Source organism: Thunnus thynnus, chromosome 22 (genome assembly GCF_963924715.1).
Source record: "Thunnus thynnus chromosome 22, fThuThy2.1, whole genome shotgun sequence".
NCBI lineage: Eukaryota > Metazoa > Chordata > Actinopteri > Scombriformes > Scombridae > Thunnus > Thunnus thynnus.
In genome coordinates this window covers 22939244-22959965 of record NC_089538.1, presented here as the reverse complement: position 1 = coordinate 22959965, position 20722 = coordinate 22939244, and the positions used below count along the sequence as shown (strand labels likewise).

The following is a 20722-nucleotide window of genomic DNA, read 5'->3' as shown; positions in this document are numbered from 1 at the left end:
ATGATATCAGATAAATTGGAGATATATATATATAATCTGTGTAAGGAATATGGCAGTATTATCTTTTTATAAACTCTTGATTCTGAACCATCTTGTAATGCTTGTACTTTTGGTAACGCTTTAGATTACAGCCCACAACTTAGACAGTTAATTATTCCTTCTTTACACTGTAATTTTTCTTCTAACGGTGCTCCAGTACATTACATACGCATTCATACTGTGTATGTAGGTACAAGTGATGCAAATTCAAGATGTGAAGTCAGGGAATAAAGGGGCAGTAATCTTGGAGTGTAAATAGAAATTATACTCTTAAGTATTTTTTTAACTAACGGGTACCGTGAACTTTGCTCTAGATTTCCTTTACCATTCCATTAAGTACCTCATGTTTTATTCTTTGAGTTGTTTCACTGTACAAAATCATTCAACATTGATTGTTAACATCTGTGACGCTTTGAAAATATCTCAAAAAACCTCGACTTTCCTAAGTTGATTAAGTTAAACACAGCACAGATATTGATGCTTCTCGTGTCAACATGCATAACATAACATGCATCTGTACATGCAAAGAAGGTACAAAGCAAATTAACATGCAGAACAAAACCATATCAATAAAAGAGAACCCAACACAGATGCCGATATCACAACACAATCAAGTCAAACTAAATATTTAACTCAAATCGCTGGCGTGTGACATAATGTCTCTGTAAAAAATGACCAAGTAGACCATTAGGAAGTTTACAGCCAAGCTGGGCTCATCATTCTGAAACTTTAATGATTGTGAACCATGAAAGGATTTAATGTTTCACACTTTCTTCAAGTTCATCAGGTCTGCAGTTATAATTAAGATCAGATTTGTCAATAATGAAGAGTTAGTGTTTCACATGTTCTAAGTTATCAGGTCTGCAGTTATATTCAATAAGCCATTCATGAAAATAATTTTAGTCTGTATTTTTATCCTGTTCATAAATGGATTTTCATTAGGACGCCCTGCAGCCCCATTTTTCGTCCTTTATGTGCAAGAGCAGCAAGAATTTCGTTGTATGACATTCTAGGGTGAAAATAAAACTTGATCAGCTAAGATCTCTCCATTTTATGGTGGCTGTGTGCATCAGAAGTTGGTAAGCTGCATGTTAGAGACACATATGAATTTATAGGTCATGGTTTCCATTTTGGCCTCTCTGCTTTGTGGTTGTTTTGTGTGTGTGTGTGTGTGTGTGTGTGTGTGTGTGTGTGTGTGTGTGTGTGTGTGTGTGTGTGTGTGTGTGCAGGTGGGAGGAGCTCAAACAGCTGCAGAGGAGGAAAAGGCAGAGAGGAGAGGTTGCATTCTGTATACTCTAAAATCCGATTAACAATCCAATTGTGAATAAAAGTAGGCTCACACTGCAGCTGTAAAGATTGGTCTTAGTTTTAAACAAGTTTTGTTCCCAATTTAAATGTTTTTTTTTTGTTTAAAAAAGGCTGATCTTTACTATAACCTACCAGAGAGCACATTTTGAGCTGAATAATGAAAGTAATGACAAATGAAAGTTTGTCAGCTGCACATCTAAAACACAAATTACAACAGTAAATACCAGAGAAGCAGAGTTCTGATCTGTAAAAGAAAAGACCTAAACAAGATTTACTGTAATACCTTGAAGAGGAAATGCCATTCTCAGGTAAAGACCACCATCTGCTGGTATGTTGGAGAAACTGCATCACAGGAACATACAGAGAATTCAGGTGAAAGTTTGAGTTTGATCCAGGAACTATATTGAAACTGATCATAATACTTTAGGAAATACTATTGACAATATCTACTGAAAAAAGAAAATTGCCAAATATTTTGTATAGTAAAAGTAATATCTGTTAACGAGGGATCTGGAGAGAACAGTGTTCCTCTGAGGGATTTTAAAGTTTTACTTGCTGCTGTTCTTCATAATGTTTGTGTGTCTGAGTGTGTTTGATGATTGTTTTTGTGCTTGTGATGTGAATGAACCGTCTTATTGTGATCAGAGGTAAGTGGTATCACGATGGTGGTTATGAACTTTCTTTGTTAACTCAGGCTTCCTGCTTCAGAGTCTGTGCGCGTCCCCATGAAAGGGGGCGTTTGGCGCGTCATTTGACGCTTTTTCCACATAAAATGGACCGATCGCGTGCCGCCTGCTTCAATCAGGAGGAACAGATCATTCTAATGGAGAGCTATGAAGCAGAGAGAGGAATGCTGGCAGAAAGTTACTGATCATGTGAATGTGTTAATTAAAAAACAATTCGTAATTAGTTTATATACCTATTGTATCACTCATTGCACTCTCCGTGCAATTGATGCAGCAGATTTAAACATTATTCTCAAGAAGTGCATTCAGGTCTGACTCTGTCCCATAATGAAGGATCAGTGGAAATCACTTTAGTTTTTGGCCAAATCAAAGTGAAATTAATATTATAGATTGAATATTATCTGTGATAAATACCAATAGACTAATCAATTTTATTCTATTCTTATTTTTAATTTGAAATACAGTTTGATAAATTGTAACAAAATCCCCTCCCACAAGTAATCCTAACCTATTGCACCATTACAAATTTACAATATGTCATATCAAATCAATGGTAAGTATGATAAAAGACTAATCAGTTTTCTAATCGATGTTCTAATAGCTGCAGCAGCAGCAGTGTTAAACGGACTTGGCAGCAAATCAGGTAGTCAGTGAAAGGACGGCGCTTTTTATTGCCGATTTAAGCCGAAACTCGGAACATAACCTGTTCCGGACCAGGTTAAGTTTGCAGTATAAGTTACCATGGTGATGTAGCAGGTTAAAAGAGAGCCATCTTTGTGACATTGAAAACCCTGACTATGCTAAACCCACTAATCTCGCTTCGCAGTACATCCCTCAGGTCTCTCTGCAAAAGAGATCTTGATCTCAGTCAGATTTCCTGAATAAAGTTTAATAAAAGCTTTTCAGTGTCAAGACATGAGCTTCTGAAATCATCAGTTTTCAGTACCTAATAACAGACATAAACCTAATTCTGTTAATCAAAAGGAAGTTGCCAAAGTTGTTTTCTTTCTCTAAATTTCATAATATTATTTTAGATATGATATTTATATCATATTTTAGCAAAAAGAAAGGTTTTGTCATGGACTCATGGTTTTGGGACTCTGGTCTGTTGGGTCATTTGGTTTTGCTCATTTATGTTGTCTGACTTATCGTTGAATGACTTTCTTACATTATTAGTTGGTTTGTGGTGTTGGGTATCTAGGTTTACATATTCTGGGACAGTTTAATTTCTGCTGGGTTGTAGTTTGAGTATTAGTGTGTTCTGGGTTTTGGTTGCTCTGTGTTCCTTCACTCCTCCTCACACCTGCCCTGAAGTCATCCTCGTTAGTCCTGCCCTGCTCCCAGTTTCTTTCCCAGCCTGCCCTTGTGTCTGGTCCTGTTCCACATCCCTGTATTAGTTCAGTTAGTATTTAAGTCTTGGTTTGGAGTCAGTCTTTGTTGGATCCTCTGTTCTGTTTTTATTCAGCCTGTTCTAGTTTGTTCAGTCATGGCTCTGCTTTCAGTTTTGCCTTTTGAACCTCCAGTTTTTGTTTTTTCCCCGCACACTTTAAATAAAGTTTTCTTCAGACCTGCTTCGCCTACGGTCTCTGCATTTGGGTCCATTCCTGCTACTTTCGTGACAAGTTTATTCAATGATCAACGCAGTCTCATCAATCTGCGTACACTTTACACTTTAAAATTGCATGCAGTGCAGAGGCCACGCCACGTCCGATTATGCGTGCAATCCTTAACTTCTGTGGAGAGCCAATGACGTATTATATGAATAATGAGCCATCAGGTAGCTCCTCCTGTTGAACGAAACTTAAATGTTTGCTTTCAAAGCGATTCAAAAAGCTCCTAAACTCTCAAACAGCAGATTTTCGATATTTTGTGCAATGAAGAGGGAAATTGGACTGTTTTTTCTTCTACTGATCTCAGCCTCAGGTAGGCTACTAACTTGAATTATGTCAAAATGTACATTAATATATTTTTATTATTTTAAGTTTTTTGATATTTGTTTGAATGATTTAACTTTGGTGGCACCTGGTTTCATCACCATGGCGTGTTTTCCTCACGGAAATCAGGAGTTGGACGCGTCCTTCTGCCTTATTTTAATCTCATTTTATCCCCTTCACATCTTATGCAATTTGAACAAATTCAGATTTAATTTAATTTAGGAACTGTAGGCCTACCAGATAAACAGAAATGTAAAAACTTTCTTATAAGGGACGTTGTTTCTGACACTTGAGACATTTTTGCATAACGTTATCTGATACTGAAATGACAATTAACCAACGAACACACATTAACTAACACCTTACTCCTGAAATTTAGATAGAATCACCTAACTGATGTTGTATTCAACAAAAACATAATTAATATTTAAATCAGGTCTCCTGTGTAGATTTACTGTTTTAGAGACCCGAGAGGACCACTGGAGACTCTTTCTGTTATTATTAATCATCTCATATTATTATTTATATTTTTTAAACTCTCAACTTGTGTTTAATCTTATTTCAAACCTTTTAAGTAAAGTCAGTAGCCTAATCACAATGCCAGCAAAGTATGGAATCCAAAGGGGAAAAAAGGTTTATGTCGTTGCCTAATTAACTGTAGTATCTCATTTGACTTTCTATATCTCATAATTAGGAGAATGATGAGTTTGTTTTTTCTTGATTGAGAAAAGTTTAAGGTGGTTATGAATCATTGCTATGGATACTGAGGCATGATGACATTACCTTATTTAATAAGTAATGTGGAGGGCATTATGCCAACATTAGGCAAATGTCTGTCCGTTGAGGACCAGTTAAACCAGTAGGATGGGGTGCTTCATGGATACATGGGCTACAAGCTTCCAAAATTTGTGCCCCATATAAAGATGCTACCATTTGATAACAGCTATCAGAGCACAAAATAAATAATGATTTAAAAAAAACAAAACATTGACTGAAATTCCCAATCAGGTCACATAATCTGATGGTTCACAAAAAACACCAAGTAGTCATAATTAGGGGAAGATGCCCACCATAAGAACATTTTTTATTTAATGAAAAGACATAAACGGTGTTTGAATGTGATTTCAGTACGAACAGCATCAACCAGCATAAACCAACACAGTTTGGGGGATGTTGTGTTGGTATTAAATGTAGATTTTATATTAACATAATTAATCATTTCTTATCAAGAACATTTGCTTTTATTGACTTCTCTTTTACACTGACTACAATAACGTCTTTTTAAGAAGGACAAGTTCATTTAAATAGGCAATTTTAATGACATCAGGTTTAAAGTGTTAAAGCCTTAAAAACTGTTTTCCAATAATAATAGTTGCCCAAATTTGTCACCATTTCTTTGTTCAATTCTATGTTTAAATACAGGTCTATGACAACATTACAGTATTATATATATTCTTTTAACTGAATCCTATTTGAAATTAGCATTAAGTTTTGCTAAAAGCAACTAAGCTAGTAGCATGATCAGAGGATGAGTTGTTTTTATGTCCTTTCATTGAAACATGATGTAATGTCTTATTTGTTGTGTCTTTGTTATTAATTTTTACACATCCACAAACAGAAACACAACTCCAAATGAATAATAATGTTGATCTGTAACTGCTAAATAAATATGAAGATGTTTGCTAACATGTTTCTCATATCAACTTAAATCTGCAGGGCGGAACTTTAACATATAAATAAACGTCCGTTACATTCAAGCCCTCACCAAACTACTTCACACAATGCTGATCAAGCCTGTCACCGTCAGATAAATCTCTCTGTAGTTCACAGTATACAGAGTTCTTAAATCTCATGTCGGGGGCGACATTCTCACTTTGGCCATTTGGCTGTTAATCGTGCAGCTCTTCAAGACTTTCCAAATGTTATCAGACCAAATGGATCAAATTCTGATAGTGAAACAAGTTATTTTACAGGGGTTGTGTGACACTCAAAGCTATTTATCCATTCGTTTTATAGCCACAACAGTAAGTCACAGCCAGTATGTACTGACCATCTGGCATACTGGGACAAATCCCCGTGGATCATCAAACCATATCTGTTTTTACCGCCCTCTCTGTGTGCCTGTCATTCAGGGTGCACATCAGAGCATGCTGCATGCCTGTGTCTGGCTGTATTCAGACCAAATCGGGTTTCAGTGCACCGCTGCGGGTTTGAGCGGAGGTGTGTGGGCATGTTGGTGCTCTAGGACAAACATGTCCACACACATAGTCTTGGTTCAGGGGGTTTACAGTCTGCACAGGGATACAACATCCTGATCCTTGCCAACCAATATAACGATAGTATTCACGAACAAACAAACTAATCAACCAGTCAATCTGTGGCTATAAATAATGTGCATGTCAGCTTTACTACTGAGTGATAGCATTAGTTTACCAAATAATTAGTTACTGATGTCAAAGAGGATCTTTGCTCAGCTTTAAATACAAAACTTTCTTATTAGGGACGTTGTTTCTGACACTTGAGACATTTTTGCATAACGTTATCTGATACTGAAATGACAATTAACCAATGAACACACATTAACTAACACCTTACTCCTGAAATTTAGATAGAATCACCTAACTGATGTTGTATTCAACAAAAACATAATTAATATTTAAATCAGGTCTCCTGTGTAGATTTACTGTTTTAGAGACCCGAGAGGACCACTGGAGACTCTTTCTGTTATTATTAATCATCTCATATTATTATTTATATTATTTTAAACTCTCAATTTGTGTTTAATCTTATTTCAAACCTTTTAAGTAAAGTCAGTAGCCTAATCACAATGCCAGCAAAGTATGGAATCCAAAGGGGAAAAAAGGTTTATGTTGTTGCCTAATTAACTGTAGTATCTCATTTGACTTTCTATATCTCATAATTAGGAGAATGATGAGTTCGTTTTTTCTTGATTGAGAAAAGTTTAAGGTGGTTATGAATCATTGCTATGGATACTGAGGCATGATGACATTACCTTATTTAATAAGTAATGTGGAGGGCATTATGCCAACATTAGGCAAATGTCTGTCCGTTGAGGACCAGTTAAACCAGTAGGATGGGGTGCTTCATGGATACATGGGCTACAAGCTTCCAAAATTTGTGCCCCATATAAAGATGCTACCATTTGATAACAGCTATCAGAGCACAAAATAAATAATGATTTAAAAAAAAAAAAAACATTGACTGAAATTCCCAATCAGGTCACATAATCTAATGGTTCACAAAAAACACCAAGTAGTCATAATTAGGGGAAGATGCCCACCATAAGAACATTTTTTATTTAATGAAAAGACATAAACGGTGTTTGAATGTGATTTCAGTACGAACAGCATCAACCAGCATAAACCAACACAGTTTGGGGGATGTTGTGTTGGTATTAAATGTAGATTTTATATTAACATAATTAATCATTTCTTATCAAGAACATTTGCTTTTATTGACTTCTCTTTTACACTGACTACAATAACGTCTTTTTAAGAAGGACAAGTTCATTTAAACAGGTGATTTTAATGACATTAGGTTTAAAGTGTTAAAGCCTTAAAAACTGTTTTCCAATAATAATAGTTGCCCAAATTTGTCACCATTTCTTTGTTCAATTCTATGTTTAAATACAGGTCTATGACAACATTACAGTATTATATATATTCTTTTAACTGAATCCTATTTGAAATTAGCATTAAGTTTTGCTAAAAGCAACTAAGCTAGTAGCATGATCAGAGGATGAGTTGTTTTTATGTCCTTTCATTGAAACATGATGTAATGTTTTAGTTTTTGTGTCTTTGTTATTAATTTTTACACATCCACAAACAGAAACACAACTCCAAATGAATAATAATGTTGATCTGTAACTGCTAAATAAATATGAAGACATTTGCTGACATGTTTCTCATATCAACTTAAATCTGCAGGGCGGAACTTTAACATATAAATAAACGTCCGTTACATTCAAGCCCTCACCAAACTACTTCACACAATGCTGATCAAGCCTGTCACCGTCAGATAAATCTCTCTGTAGTTCACAGTATACAGAGTTTTTAAATCTCATGTCGGGGGCGACATTCTCGCGTTGGCCATTTGGCTGTTAATCGTGCAGCTCTTCAAGACTTTCCAAATGTTATCAGACCAAATGGATCAAATTCTGACAGTGAAACAAGTTATTTTACGGGGGGTTGTGTGACACTCAAAGCTATTTATCCATTCGTTTTATAGCCACAACAGTAAGTTACAGCCAGTATGTACTGACCATCTGGCATACAGGGACAAATCCCAGTGGATCATCAAACCATATCTGTTTTTACCGCCCTCTCTGTGTGCCTGTCATTCAGGGTGCACATCAGAGCATGCTGCATGCCTGTGTCTGGCTGTATTCAGACCAAATCAGGTTTCAGTGCACTGCTGCGGGTTTGAGCGGAGGTGTGTGGGCATGTTTGTGCTCTAGAACGTAACTGCTGTGAAAAAATCTGAAAATAAAGTTCAACTGATCTGATTCACTGGCTTTCTCTACCACCGCTCCCTCTCTTCATTCTTCTCTAGCTGACTCGACTATAGCTGCTCTCTCTCTCTTACTATTTTTCTCTCGTCTGTTTAAAAATGAGCTGGGAAGCTGACAGCAAAGCCTAACTTTACTTTTAAAGTTATCAGCGCCCCCCTTTACTCTCACTGCTAGAGAAGGAAGACAAAAGTCCCTTACTCCAGCTTTAAAAGATGATAATATGCAAATGTGTTTTCACAGCTTGTTCCACATATCAGTTATTGCAGGTTATAAAATAACTGCCTGTGAGGCAAATATAGCCTTGGTTCAGGGGGTTTACAGTCTGTACAGCGATACAACATCCTGATCCTTGCCAACCAATATAACAATAGTATTCACGAACAAACAAACTATTCAACCGGTCAATCTGAGGCTATAAATAATGTGCATGTCAGCTTTACTACTGAGTGATAGCATTAGTTTACCAAATAATTAGTAATAATTATTGGCCAATAATAATTAGCAAGAGGATCTTTGCTCAGCTTTAAATACAAAACTTTCTTATAAGGGATGTTGTTTCTGACACTTGTGATATTTTTGCATAACGTTATCTGATACTGAAATGACAATTAACCAATGAACACACATTAACTAACACCTTACTCCTGAAATTTAGATAGAATCACCTAACTGATGTTGTATTCAACAAAAACATAATTAATATTTAAATCAGGTCTCCTGTGTAGATTTACTGTTTTAGAGACCCGAGAGGACCACTGGAGACTCTTTCTGTTATTATTAATCATCTCACATTATTATTTATATTTTTTAAACTCTCAACTTGTGTTTAATCTTATTTCAAACCTTTTAAGTAAAGTCAGTAGCCTAATCACAATGCCAGCAAAGTATGGAATCCAAAGGGGAAAAAAGGTTTATGTCGTTGCCTAATTAACCGTAGTATCTCATTTGACTTTCTATATCTCATAATTAGGAGAATGATGAGTTTGTTTTTTCTTGATTGAGAAAAGTTTAAGGTGGTTATGAATCATTGCTATGGATACTGAGGCATGATGACATTACCTTATTTAATAAGTAATGTGGAGGGCATTATGCCAACATTAGGCAAATGTCTGTCCGTTGAGGACCAGTTAAACCAGTAGGATGGGGTGCTTCATGGATACATGGGCTACAAGCTTCCAAAATTTGTGCCCCATATAAAGATGCTACCATTTGATAACAGCTATCAGAGCACAAAATAAATAATGATTTAAAAAAAAAAAAAAACATTGACTGAAATTCCCAATCAGGTCGCATAATCTGATGGTTCACAAAAAACACCAAGTAATCATAATTAGGGGAAGATGCCCACCATAAGAACATTTTTTATTTAATGAAAAGACATAAACGGTGTTTGAATGTGATTTCAGTACGAACAGCATCAACCAGCATAAACCAACACAGTTTGGGGGATGTTGTGTTGGTATTAAATGTAGCTCTTTGATTTTGGTTTTACAGATTTTATATTAACATAATTAATCATTTCTCATCAAGAACATTTGCTTTTATTGACTTCTGTTTTACACTGACTACAATAACGTCTTTTTAAGAAGGACAAGTTCATTTAAACAGGCAATTTTAATGACATTAGGTTTAAAGTGTTAAAGCCTTAAAAACTGTTTTCCAATAATAATAGTTGCCCAAATTTGTCACCATTTCTTTGTTCAATTCTATGTTTAAATACAGGTCTATGACAACATTACAGTATTATATATATTCTTTTAACTGAATCCTATTTGAAATTAGCATTAAGTTTTGCTAAAAGCAACTAAGCTAGTAGTATGATCAGAGGATGAGTTGTTTTTATGTCCTTTCATTGAAACATGATGTAATGTTTTAGTTTTTGTGTCTTTGTTATTAATTTTTACACATCCACAAACAGAAACACAACTCCAAATGAATAATAATGTTGATCTGTAACTGCTAAATAAATATGAAGACATTTGCTAACATGTTTCTCATATCAACTTAAATCTGCAGGGCGGAACTTTAACATATAAATAAACGTCCGTTACATTCAAGCCCTCACCAAACTACTTCACACAATGCTGATCAAGCCTGTCACCGTCATACTGGGACAAATCCCAGTGGGCCGTCAAACCATATCTGTTTTTACCGCCCTCTCTGTGTGCCTGTCATTCAGGGTGCACATCAGAGCATGCTGCATGCCTGTGTCTGGCTGTATTCAGACCAAATCGGGTTTCAGTGCACTGCTGCGGGTTTGAGCGGAGGTGTGTGGACATGTTTGTGCTCTAGAACGTAACTGCTGTGAAAAAATCTGAAAATAAAGTTCAACTGATCTGATTCACTGGCTTTCTCTACCACCGCTCCCTCTCTTCATTCTTCTCTAGCTGACTCGACTACAGCTGCTCTCTCTCTCTTACTATTTTTCTCTCGTCTGTTTAAAAATGAGCTGGGAAGCTGACAGCAAAGCCTAACTTTACTTTTAAAGTTATCAGCGCCCCCCTTTACTCTCACTGCTAGAGGGGGGAGACAAAAGTCCCTTACTCCAGCTTTAAAAGATGATAATATGAAAATGTGTTTTCACAGCTTGTTCCACATATCAGTTATTGCAGGTTATAAAATAACTGCCTGTGAGGCAAATATAGCCTTAGCTCAGGGGTTTACAATCTGTGCAGCGATACAACATCCTCTGTCTTCAGACCCTCAATTCAGAAAAGGAAAAACTCCTAAAACATTCCTTTAACAGGGAAAAAATGGAAGAAAGTTCAGGAAGAGCAACAGAGGAGGGATCACTCTCCCAGAACAATAGATGTGTGTGCAGAATAGACCAAACAGCAAAATGTATACAGTATGGGAAAAACAGGATGACAAAATTATAGATAAATGATAACATATATGAGGGATATAGCAGGAGGACATCAGGCAACACCCAGGTGCCACCAAACAGGTAGGACCTGAGTATGACCCTGTTTGTATTAAAGGATTTATTATTGTGTGTTGTTACAGGCAGTTATGACATCATTTGCCCATCTAAGCCGGTTAAAGCTGCAGTTGGAGACGACGTCACTTTAGACTGCCACCTTAAGTCTAAACGTGATGTGACGGGAGCATTAGTTGAATGGAAATTCAATGATTCCTTTGTCATCATTTACAAAAACAGAGGTTTGTCTCCTGATGATCAAGCAGAACAATTCAAAAACAGAGCAACTCTTGATGTAGGGGAACTAGGCAAAGGGAACCTTGCAGTGAAAATCTCATCAGTTAATACAGCTGATGGTGGAAACTACACCTGCTCTGTTGGAGTTCGTCCTCAGCAAATCAGCTGCAATGTTCATCTCAATGTTCGTAAGTAATAAGGACACTAACTCTACATAAGACTACATGCTTTCAGCCAGAAAATGCAGACAAAAATCGACATGTGGCAGTGTAGTTGATGTAGCTTATCATCACTGTTTGATACGGTGGCCCCTTAAGGACAAAGTACACACAAGAGTGAAAGCACAAACATTAGGCAACACAATAGGCCTCAATTTTATCAATAAATCCTTCTTTACAGCCAAAGGAAGTTTGTCTTAGTCACACAGCAACAGTGCAATGACTTCAACAGCACCAAGAAAGCCTGTGTGCTCAAAAACAACAACTGTCTGATTGAACTGGGTTTGAGGTTAGTAGCAGTGTCATCATGATGTAGTTTGTCTACCAGAGAGCACTGACAAGTTGATTTTTAGACTGTAAAACATCAGAAATGTTTGTATCTTGATCACAATTCTTAAAAAACAAAACAAACGTAACAGATTATAATCAAGATTGTTTGTGCATGTTATGTATTAATGTAAATAAATACTACAGCCAATATATCTTTATAAGATATTTTAAACGATCAAATTTTTATTTCAGTATTGGCCTCAAAAACCCAATAGCCTATTGGTTGTTCTATGTGACAGACATTCATGTTCCCTTCAGGATATATACTAATAACTTGGTGATCCTCAGACTTTTCCACCATTAGGTCAGAATTTCAGTTCATCCAATACTTTGGTTTTTGACCAAATACCTGCAAAATGATATTCCCATCAGCCTCAGCTGTAGGCCTGTTTTGTGTTTGGTGCTAATTAAATGTTAGCATACTCACATGTTAAACTCACATGATGAACATGGTAAACATTTTACCTGCTAAACATAAGCATGTTAGCATTTAGCTCAATGCATCACTGTACCTACAGTCTCACAGAGCTGCTAGCATGACTGTAGAAAAAAAAAAAAACAAATTAGATGTACTGTCAATCCATATCTCTGATTGGCCATTCCTTCATGTGATCAATCATGTGATCACTTGAGAGCTGCTGTAATTTCAGTCATCAAAGAAAACATGTCAGAAAAAGCACTAAAAGAAAATATAGTAATTGTCTTAACATTCTTCATAGTTGTGTTGTTTACCATGTTTGTATCTTTAATGAGCACAGAACAGATTGAATTGTGTGAAAGTGTGTGATGATTAAATGCATGTACAGATTTTTGTGTGTATGTCTTTATTTGTCCTTCTTAACTAATTTAATGCTCTTCTGTGTCATTGCAAATTTAACAAAATAACCAAGCAAGTCATCTGAAAGAAAGTACTGTAACTTCTCAGCTGTTCCAGAAAAAACAAATTATTTGCAGTTGTTTACCACATTTTTATCTCTTGTTTTGAGTGTAAAATGATTTAGGTTTCATGATACCACTACTCATAGCACAGTAAGAAAACAAGCGGTTGTAAAGTGTGATAATGGTTTTGCAGAGAAAGTTCTGCAGCACAATAAACAAATGCTCCCTTATAAAGAAAAAAACACTTGAAGTGCAGCACCTCAAACTCCCCGGACTCAAACTCAGCTTCTCTTCTATTCTTCCAGGCACCAACAAGGATTCGAAAATTGAATCAAGGTCTAGAGGACATTTTGGTCTTGTTTTTGTTGTTGTTCTTGCTGCTGGTCTCGGATTCGTGACCTGGTTGAGACGTACAACATGTAAGTTACTTATTTCTGCCTCCCATTTTTGACATTAAACTTGTTATAATTCACAATGAATATGTTGAAACGTGTGAGAGATTTCCATCTACAGCAGTATGCCTCCTTATTAATCAGTCCAGTATTCTAGGAATTACATTCATAATGGACAGTTTCACACCTTATGATTTACATCAGCTGCCAAACGTTTAGTGTCAAGACAGGAAGTCGTGTTTTCTTGATGTAGCGAGGAGTTTGTGTCCATTCACTTTATATTTAACTCTAACCACAGGGCTGTTTCTGGACATTTTGATGTCTCCAGACATCCACCAGTGCTCCAGAGGGATTGATGTTTACATTATAATCAGGGGTTAAATAGGGATTTGTGAGGAGGGGGTCCTTGTCTGTTGAGGGGTTGGGTGGTTTCTAAAGACCACACTATTGGTCGTTTTCATACAGAGTGTTTCATCAGTAGCAAGTATATAGCCCAACATCACCAATCACAGATTTGGTTCAGGGGGTTTACAATCTGTACAGCGATACAACATTTATTATTGTGTGTTGTTACAGACATTGATTCAAGATTCAATCATTTATTGCCATATCAACTTTACAGTTGATGGGGAATATTTTCTGTGTGCTCAGAGATAATAACATAAACATAAACCCACACAATACATACAATATTATCCCCCAAAAGACATTTATTTCCTCTCCCATTAATCATCTCACCACCCCTCAGATTTATCCGGTGACCCTTTGGAGGGGCCCGACCCCTAGATTGGGAACCACTGGACTAAACTAGCTAACTGTATATAAAGTAGTGTAAACTAGCTCCACCTCCAGCAGCTACAACAGTAACATGCTGCTCTAACACTGATGCTTCACTATTAATAATCTAATGATGTCATATATTCAGTCCGTCCTCACAAGACAAACAACAGTATAGGTCTAAAATTCAGGCCGGCAAACATGACTAATAGTTACGTTTATGCAGTCTAGCAGTTGTGGTAGTTATGAGCCGGGGAAGTGACGCTGTTCAGGTGATGTCAATATAAGGTGACTTCCTTATCAGGAGGTGGGGGTAGGGGGGATGGTTAGAAGATGGCTGCAGGAGACCACTGTTCACCTCCACTTCCAACCAAGTGTCTTTCACCGTGAAAGATACTGCAAGTGGCTGCTGTTGGGTGTCTTAACCTTAACCAAGTGTTTTTTGACTAAACCTAACCAGACCTTAACCACAGCGTTGTCACACCATAAAACATCATTGGTTCTTCTGGGTGGTTCTTCTGGTCCCCATCCGTCCTCTAGAGGGCACTGAAAACACATGTTGTTTTGGAAATAGACCTATTCTGTCTTTTTGACATGAGGATGTGTTGCCTACATAACAATATATCAGTCAGAGGGAACATTTTACTGCAGAACATCTTTTAATACTTTTCAGAACATTTTGTTGATAATACTTAACTTGCCTCCAGTCTCTTGCTGGATATCTTTTGGATTTTTACTGTATTGTTTGTTTATGAGCTCTCTGTATCAAACCTCCACAGAACACTGAGACTGAGACCAACAGTTCCACAACTGTTTATACAGTCGGAGGATGTGGAGCCTGAAGATTACAAAGAGGACGATGGCCCTTAGTTTTTTGTGGAACGTTTCACTTTTTGTGCTCTGCTGTTTGGACTAATATTGGCTTTTAACCTAAATTACCCACCAAAATACTAATCTTGTTGAGAAAAATTGACTATTGACTTCTATTACTATTGTGTAAATTACTATTATTAATATTATGTTTTTTATGTAAATGTAAATGCAACTAGTGTCTAACATACCTAAAATTTGAACAATTGTAATATTTCTGGAATATACAACACTGTGCAAAAGTTTAAGGCACTTTTAGTCTCATGATATCAGACAATTGGAGATATATATATATAATCTGTGTAAGGAATATGGCAGTATTATCTTTTTATAAACTCTTGAATCTGAACCATCTTGTAATGCTTGTACTTTTGGTAACGCTTTAGATTACAGCCCACAACTTAGACAGTTAATTATTCCTTCTTTACACTGTAATTTTTCTTCTAACGGTGCTCCAGTACATTACATACGCATTCATACTGTGTATGTAGGTACAAGTGATGCAAATTCAAGATGTGAAGTCAGGGAATAAAGGGGCAGTAATCTTGGAGTGTAAATAGAAATTATACTCTTAAGTATTTTTTTAACTAACGGGTACCGTGAACTTTGCTCTAGATTTCCTTTACCATTCCATTAAGTACCTCATGTTTTATTCTTTGAGTTGTTTCACTGTACAAAATCATTCAACATTGATTGTTAACATCTGTGACGCTTTGAAAATAACTCAAAAAACCTCGACTTTCCTAAGTTGATTCAGTTAAACAGAGCACAGATATTGATGCTTCTCGTGTCAACATGCATAACATAACATGCATCTGTACATGCAAAGAAGGTACAAAGCAAATTAACATGAAGAACAAAACCATCTCAATAAAAGAGAACCCAACACAGATGCCGATATCACAACACAATCAAGTCAAACTAAATATTTAACTCAAATCACTGGCGTGTGACATAATGTCCCTGTAAAAAATGACCAAGTAGACCATTAGGAAGTTTACAGCCAAGCTGGGCTCATCATTCTGAAACTTTAATGATTATGAACCATGAAAGGATTAAATGTTTCACACTTTCTTCAAGTTCATCAGGTCTGCAGTTATAATTAAGATCAGATTTTTCAATAATGAAGGGTTAGTGTTTCACATGTTCTAAGTTATCAGGTCTGCAGTTATATTCAATAAGCCATTCATGAAAATAATTTTAGTCTGTATTTTTATCCTGTTCATAAATGGACTTTCATTAGGACGCCCTGCAGCCCCATTTTTCGTCCTTTATGTGCAAGAGCAGCAAGAATTTCATTGTACAACATTCTAGGGTGAAAATAAAACTTGATCAGCTAAGATCTCTCCATTTTATGGTGGCTGTGTGCATCAGAAGTTGGTAAGCTGCATGTTAGAGACACATATGAATTTATAGGTCATGGTTTCCATTTTGGCCTCTCTGCTTTGTGGTTGTTTTGTGTGTGTACGTGTGTGTGTGTGTGTGTTTGCGCGCAGGTGGGAGGAGCTCAAACAGCTGCAGAGGAGGAAAAGGCAGAGAGGAGAGGTTGCATTCTGTATACTCGAAAATCCGATTAACAATCCAATTGTGAATAAAAGTAGGCTCACACTGCAGCTGTAAAGATTGGTCTTAGTTTTAAACAAGTTTTGTTCCCGATTTAAATATTTTTTTGTTTAAAAAAGGCTAATCTTTACTATAACCTACCAGAGAGCACATTTTGAGCTGAATAATGAAAGTAATGACAAATGAAAGTTTGTCAGCTGCACATCTAAAACACAAATTACAACAGTAAATACCAGAGAAGCAGATTTCTGATCTGTAAAAGAAAAGACCTAAACAAGATTTACTGTAATACCTTGAAGAGGAAATGCCATTCTCAGGTAAAGACCACCATCTGCTGGTATGTTGGAGAAACTGCATCACAGGAACATACAGAGAATTCAGGTGAAAGTTTGAGTTTGATCCAGGAACTATATTGAAACTGATCATAATACTTTAGGAAATACTATTGAAAATATCTACTGAAAAAAGAAAATTGCCAAATATTTTGTATAGTAAAAGTAATATCTGTTAACGAGGGATCTGGAGAGAACAGTGTTCCTCTGAGGGATTTTAAAGTTTTACTTGCTGCTGTTCTTCATAATGTTTGTGTGTCTGAGAGTGTTTGATGATTGTTTGTGTGCTTGTGATGTGAATGAACCGTCTTATTGTGATCAGAGGTAAGTGGTATCACGATGGTGGTTATGAACTTTCTTTGTTAACTCAGGCTTCCTGCTTCAGAGTCTGTGCACGTCCCCATGAAAGGGGGCGTTTGGCGCGTCATTTGACGCTTTTTCCACATAAAATGGACCGATCGCGTGCCGCCTGCTTCAATCAGGAGGAACAGATCATTCTAATGGAGAGCTATGAAGCAGAGAGAGGAATGCTGGCAGAAAATTAACGATCGTGTGAATTTGTTAATTAAAAAACAATTCGTAATTAGTTTATATACTTATTGTATCACTCATTGCACTCTCCGTGCAACTGATGCAGCAGATTTAAACATTATTCTCAAGAAGTGCATTCAAGTCTGACTCTGTCCCATAATGAAGGATCAGTGGAAATCACTTTAGTTTTTGGCCAAATCAAAGTGAAATTAATATTATATATTTCATATTATATATTTAATATTATCTGTGATAAATACCAATAGACTAATCAATTTTATTCTATTTTTTGTTCTTCATTAGTTTCTTGTTTTTTATTAGTTTTTTTTAAATTTGAAATACAGTTTGATATATTGTAACAAAATGCCCTCCCACAAGTAATCCTAACCTATTGCACCATTACAAATTTACAATATGACATATCAAATCAATGGTAAGTATGATAAAAGACTAATCAGTTTTCTAATCAGTGTTCTAATAGCTGCAGTAGCAGCAGTGTTAAACGGACTTTGCAGCAAATCAGGTAATTAGTGAAAGGACGGCGCTTTTTATTGCAGATTTAAGCTGAAACTCGGAACATAACCTGCTCCGGACCAGGTTAAGTTTGCAGTATAAGTTACCATGGTGATGTAGCAGGTTAAAAGAGAGCCATCTTTGTGACATTGAAAACCCTGACTATGCTAAACCCACTAATCTCGCTTCGCAGTACATCCCTCAGGTCTCTCTGCAAAAGAGATCTTGATCTCAGTCAGATTTCCTGAATAAATAAAGTTTAATAAAAGCTTTTCAGTGTCAAGACATGAGCTTCTGAAATTATCAGTTTTCAGTACCTAATAACAGACATAAACCTAATTCTGTTAATCAAAAGGAAGTTGCCAAAGTTGTTTTCTTTCTCTAAATTTCATAATATTATTTTAGATATGATATTTATATCATATTTTAGCAAAAAGAAAGGTTTTGTCATGGACTCATGGTTTTGGGACTCTGGTCTGTTGGGTCATTTGGTTTTACTCATTTATGTTGTCTGACTTATCGTTGAATGACTTTCTTACATTATTAGTTGGTTTGTGGTGTTGGGTATCTAGGTTTACATATTCTGGGATAGTTTAATTTCTGCTGGGTTGTAGTTTGAGTATTAGTGTGTTCTGGGTTTTGGTTGCTCTGTGTTCCTTCACTCCTCCTCACACCTGCCCTGAAGTCATCCTCGTTAGTCCTGCCCTGCTCCCAGTTTCTTTCCCAGCCTGCCCTTGTGTCTGGTCCTGTTCCACATTCCTGTATTAGTTCAGTTAGTATTTAAGTCTTGGTTTGGAGTCAGTCTTTGTTGGATCCTCTGTTCTGTTTTTATTCAGCCTGTTCTAGTTTGTTCAGTCATGGCTCTGCTTTCAGTTTTGCCTTTTGAACCTCCAGTTTTTGTTTTTTCCCCGCACACTTTAAATAAAGTTTTCTTCAGACCTGCTTCGCCTACGGTCTCTGCATTTGGGTCCATTCCTGCTACTTTCGTGACAAGTTTATTCAATGATCAACGCAGTCTCATCAATCTGCGTACACTTTACACTTTAAAATTGCATGCAGTGCAGAGGCCACGCCACGTCTGATTATGCGTGCAGGTGATATGCCAATCATTAACTTCTGTGGAGAGCCAATGACGTATTATATGAATAATGAGCCATCAGGTAGCTCCTCCTGTTTTCAAAACGAAACTTAAATGTTTGCTTTCAAAGCGATTCAGAAAGCTCCTAAACTCTCAAACAGCAGATTATCGATATTTTGTGCAATGAAGAGGGAAATCGGACTGTTTTTTCTTCTACTGATCTCAGCCTCAGGTAGGCTACTAACTTGAATTATGTCAAAATGTACATTAATTTAACTTTGGTGGCACCTGGTTTCATCACCATGGCGTGTTTTCCTCACGGAAATCAGGAGTTGGACGCGTCCTTCTGCCTTATTTTAATCTCATTTTATCCCCTTCACATCTTTTGCAATTTGAACAAATTCAGATTTAATTTAATTTAGGAACTGTAGGCCTACCAGATAAAACAGAAATGTAAAAACTTTCTTATAAGGGACGTTGTTTCTGACACTTGTGACATTTTTGCATAACGTTATCTAATACTGAAATGACAATTAACCAACGAACACAGATTAGCTAACACCTTACTCCTGAAATTTAGATAGAATCACCTAACTGATGTTGTATTCAACAAAAACATAATTAATATTTAAATCAGGTCTCCTGTGTAGATTTACTGTTTTAGAGACCGGAGAGGACCACTGGAGACTCTTTCTGTTATTATTAATCATCTCATATTATTATTTATATTTTTTAAACTCTCAACTTGTGTTTAATCTTATTTCAAACCTTTTAAGTAAAGTCAGTAGCCTAATCACAATGCCAGCAAAGTATGGAATCCAAAGGGGAAAAAAGGTTTATGTCGTTGCCTAATTAACCGTAGTATCTCATTTTATTTTCTATATCTCATAATTAGGAGAATGATGAGTTTGTTTTTTCTTGATTGAGAAAAGTTTAAGGTGGTTATGAATCATTGCTATGAATACTGAGGCATGATGACATTACCTTATTTAATAAATAATGTGGAGGGCATTATGCCAACATTAGGCAAATGTCTGTCCGTTGAGGACCAGTTAAACCAGTAGGATGGGGTGCTTCATGGATACATGGGCTACAAGCTTCCAAAATTTGTGCCCCATATAAAGATGCTACCATTTGATAACAGCTATCAGAGCACAAAATAAATAATGATTTAAAAAAAAAAAAAACATTGACTGAAATTCCCAATCAGGTCGCATAATCTGATGGTTCACAAAAAACACCAAGTAGTCATAATTAGGGGAAGTTGCCCACCATAAGAACTTTTTTTATTTAATGAAAAGACATTCTCTCTCTCTCTTACTATTTTTCTCTCGTCTGTTTAAAAATGAGCTGGGAAGCTGACAGCAAAGCCTAACTTTACTTTTAAAGTGATCAGCGCCCCCCTTTACTCTCACTGCTAGAGAAGGGAGACAAAAGTCCCATACAATACATCAGTTATTGCAGGTTATAAAATAACTGCCTGTGAGACAAATATAGCCTTGGTTCAGGGGGTTTACAATCTGTACAGCGATACAACATCCTCTGTCTTCAGACCCTCAATTCAGAAAAGGAAAAACTCCTAAA

The 20722-nt window shown here is 36.4% G+C and overlaps 1 protein-coding gene across 1 annotated transcript in view; it reads left to right on the top strand.

The window, feature by feature from the left end:
* Positions 1-3905: 3905 nt before the first annotated feature.
* Positions 3906-20722, top strand: part of LOC137175013 (myelin-oligodendrocyte glycoprotein-like) — a 56416-nt gene continuing 39599 nt past the window's right edge. Inside the window, exon 1 of the mRNA XM_067580640.1 lies at positions 3906-3956. Coding sequence (XP_067436741.1) covers positions 3908-3956 — 49 coding nt within the window. The 5' untranslated portion in view covers positions 3906-3907. The remainder of the gene's footprint in view (positions 3957-20722) is intronic.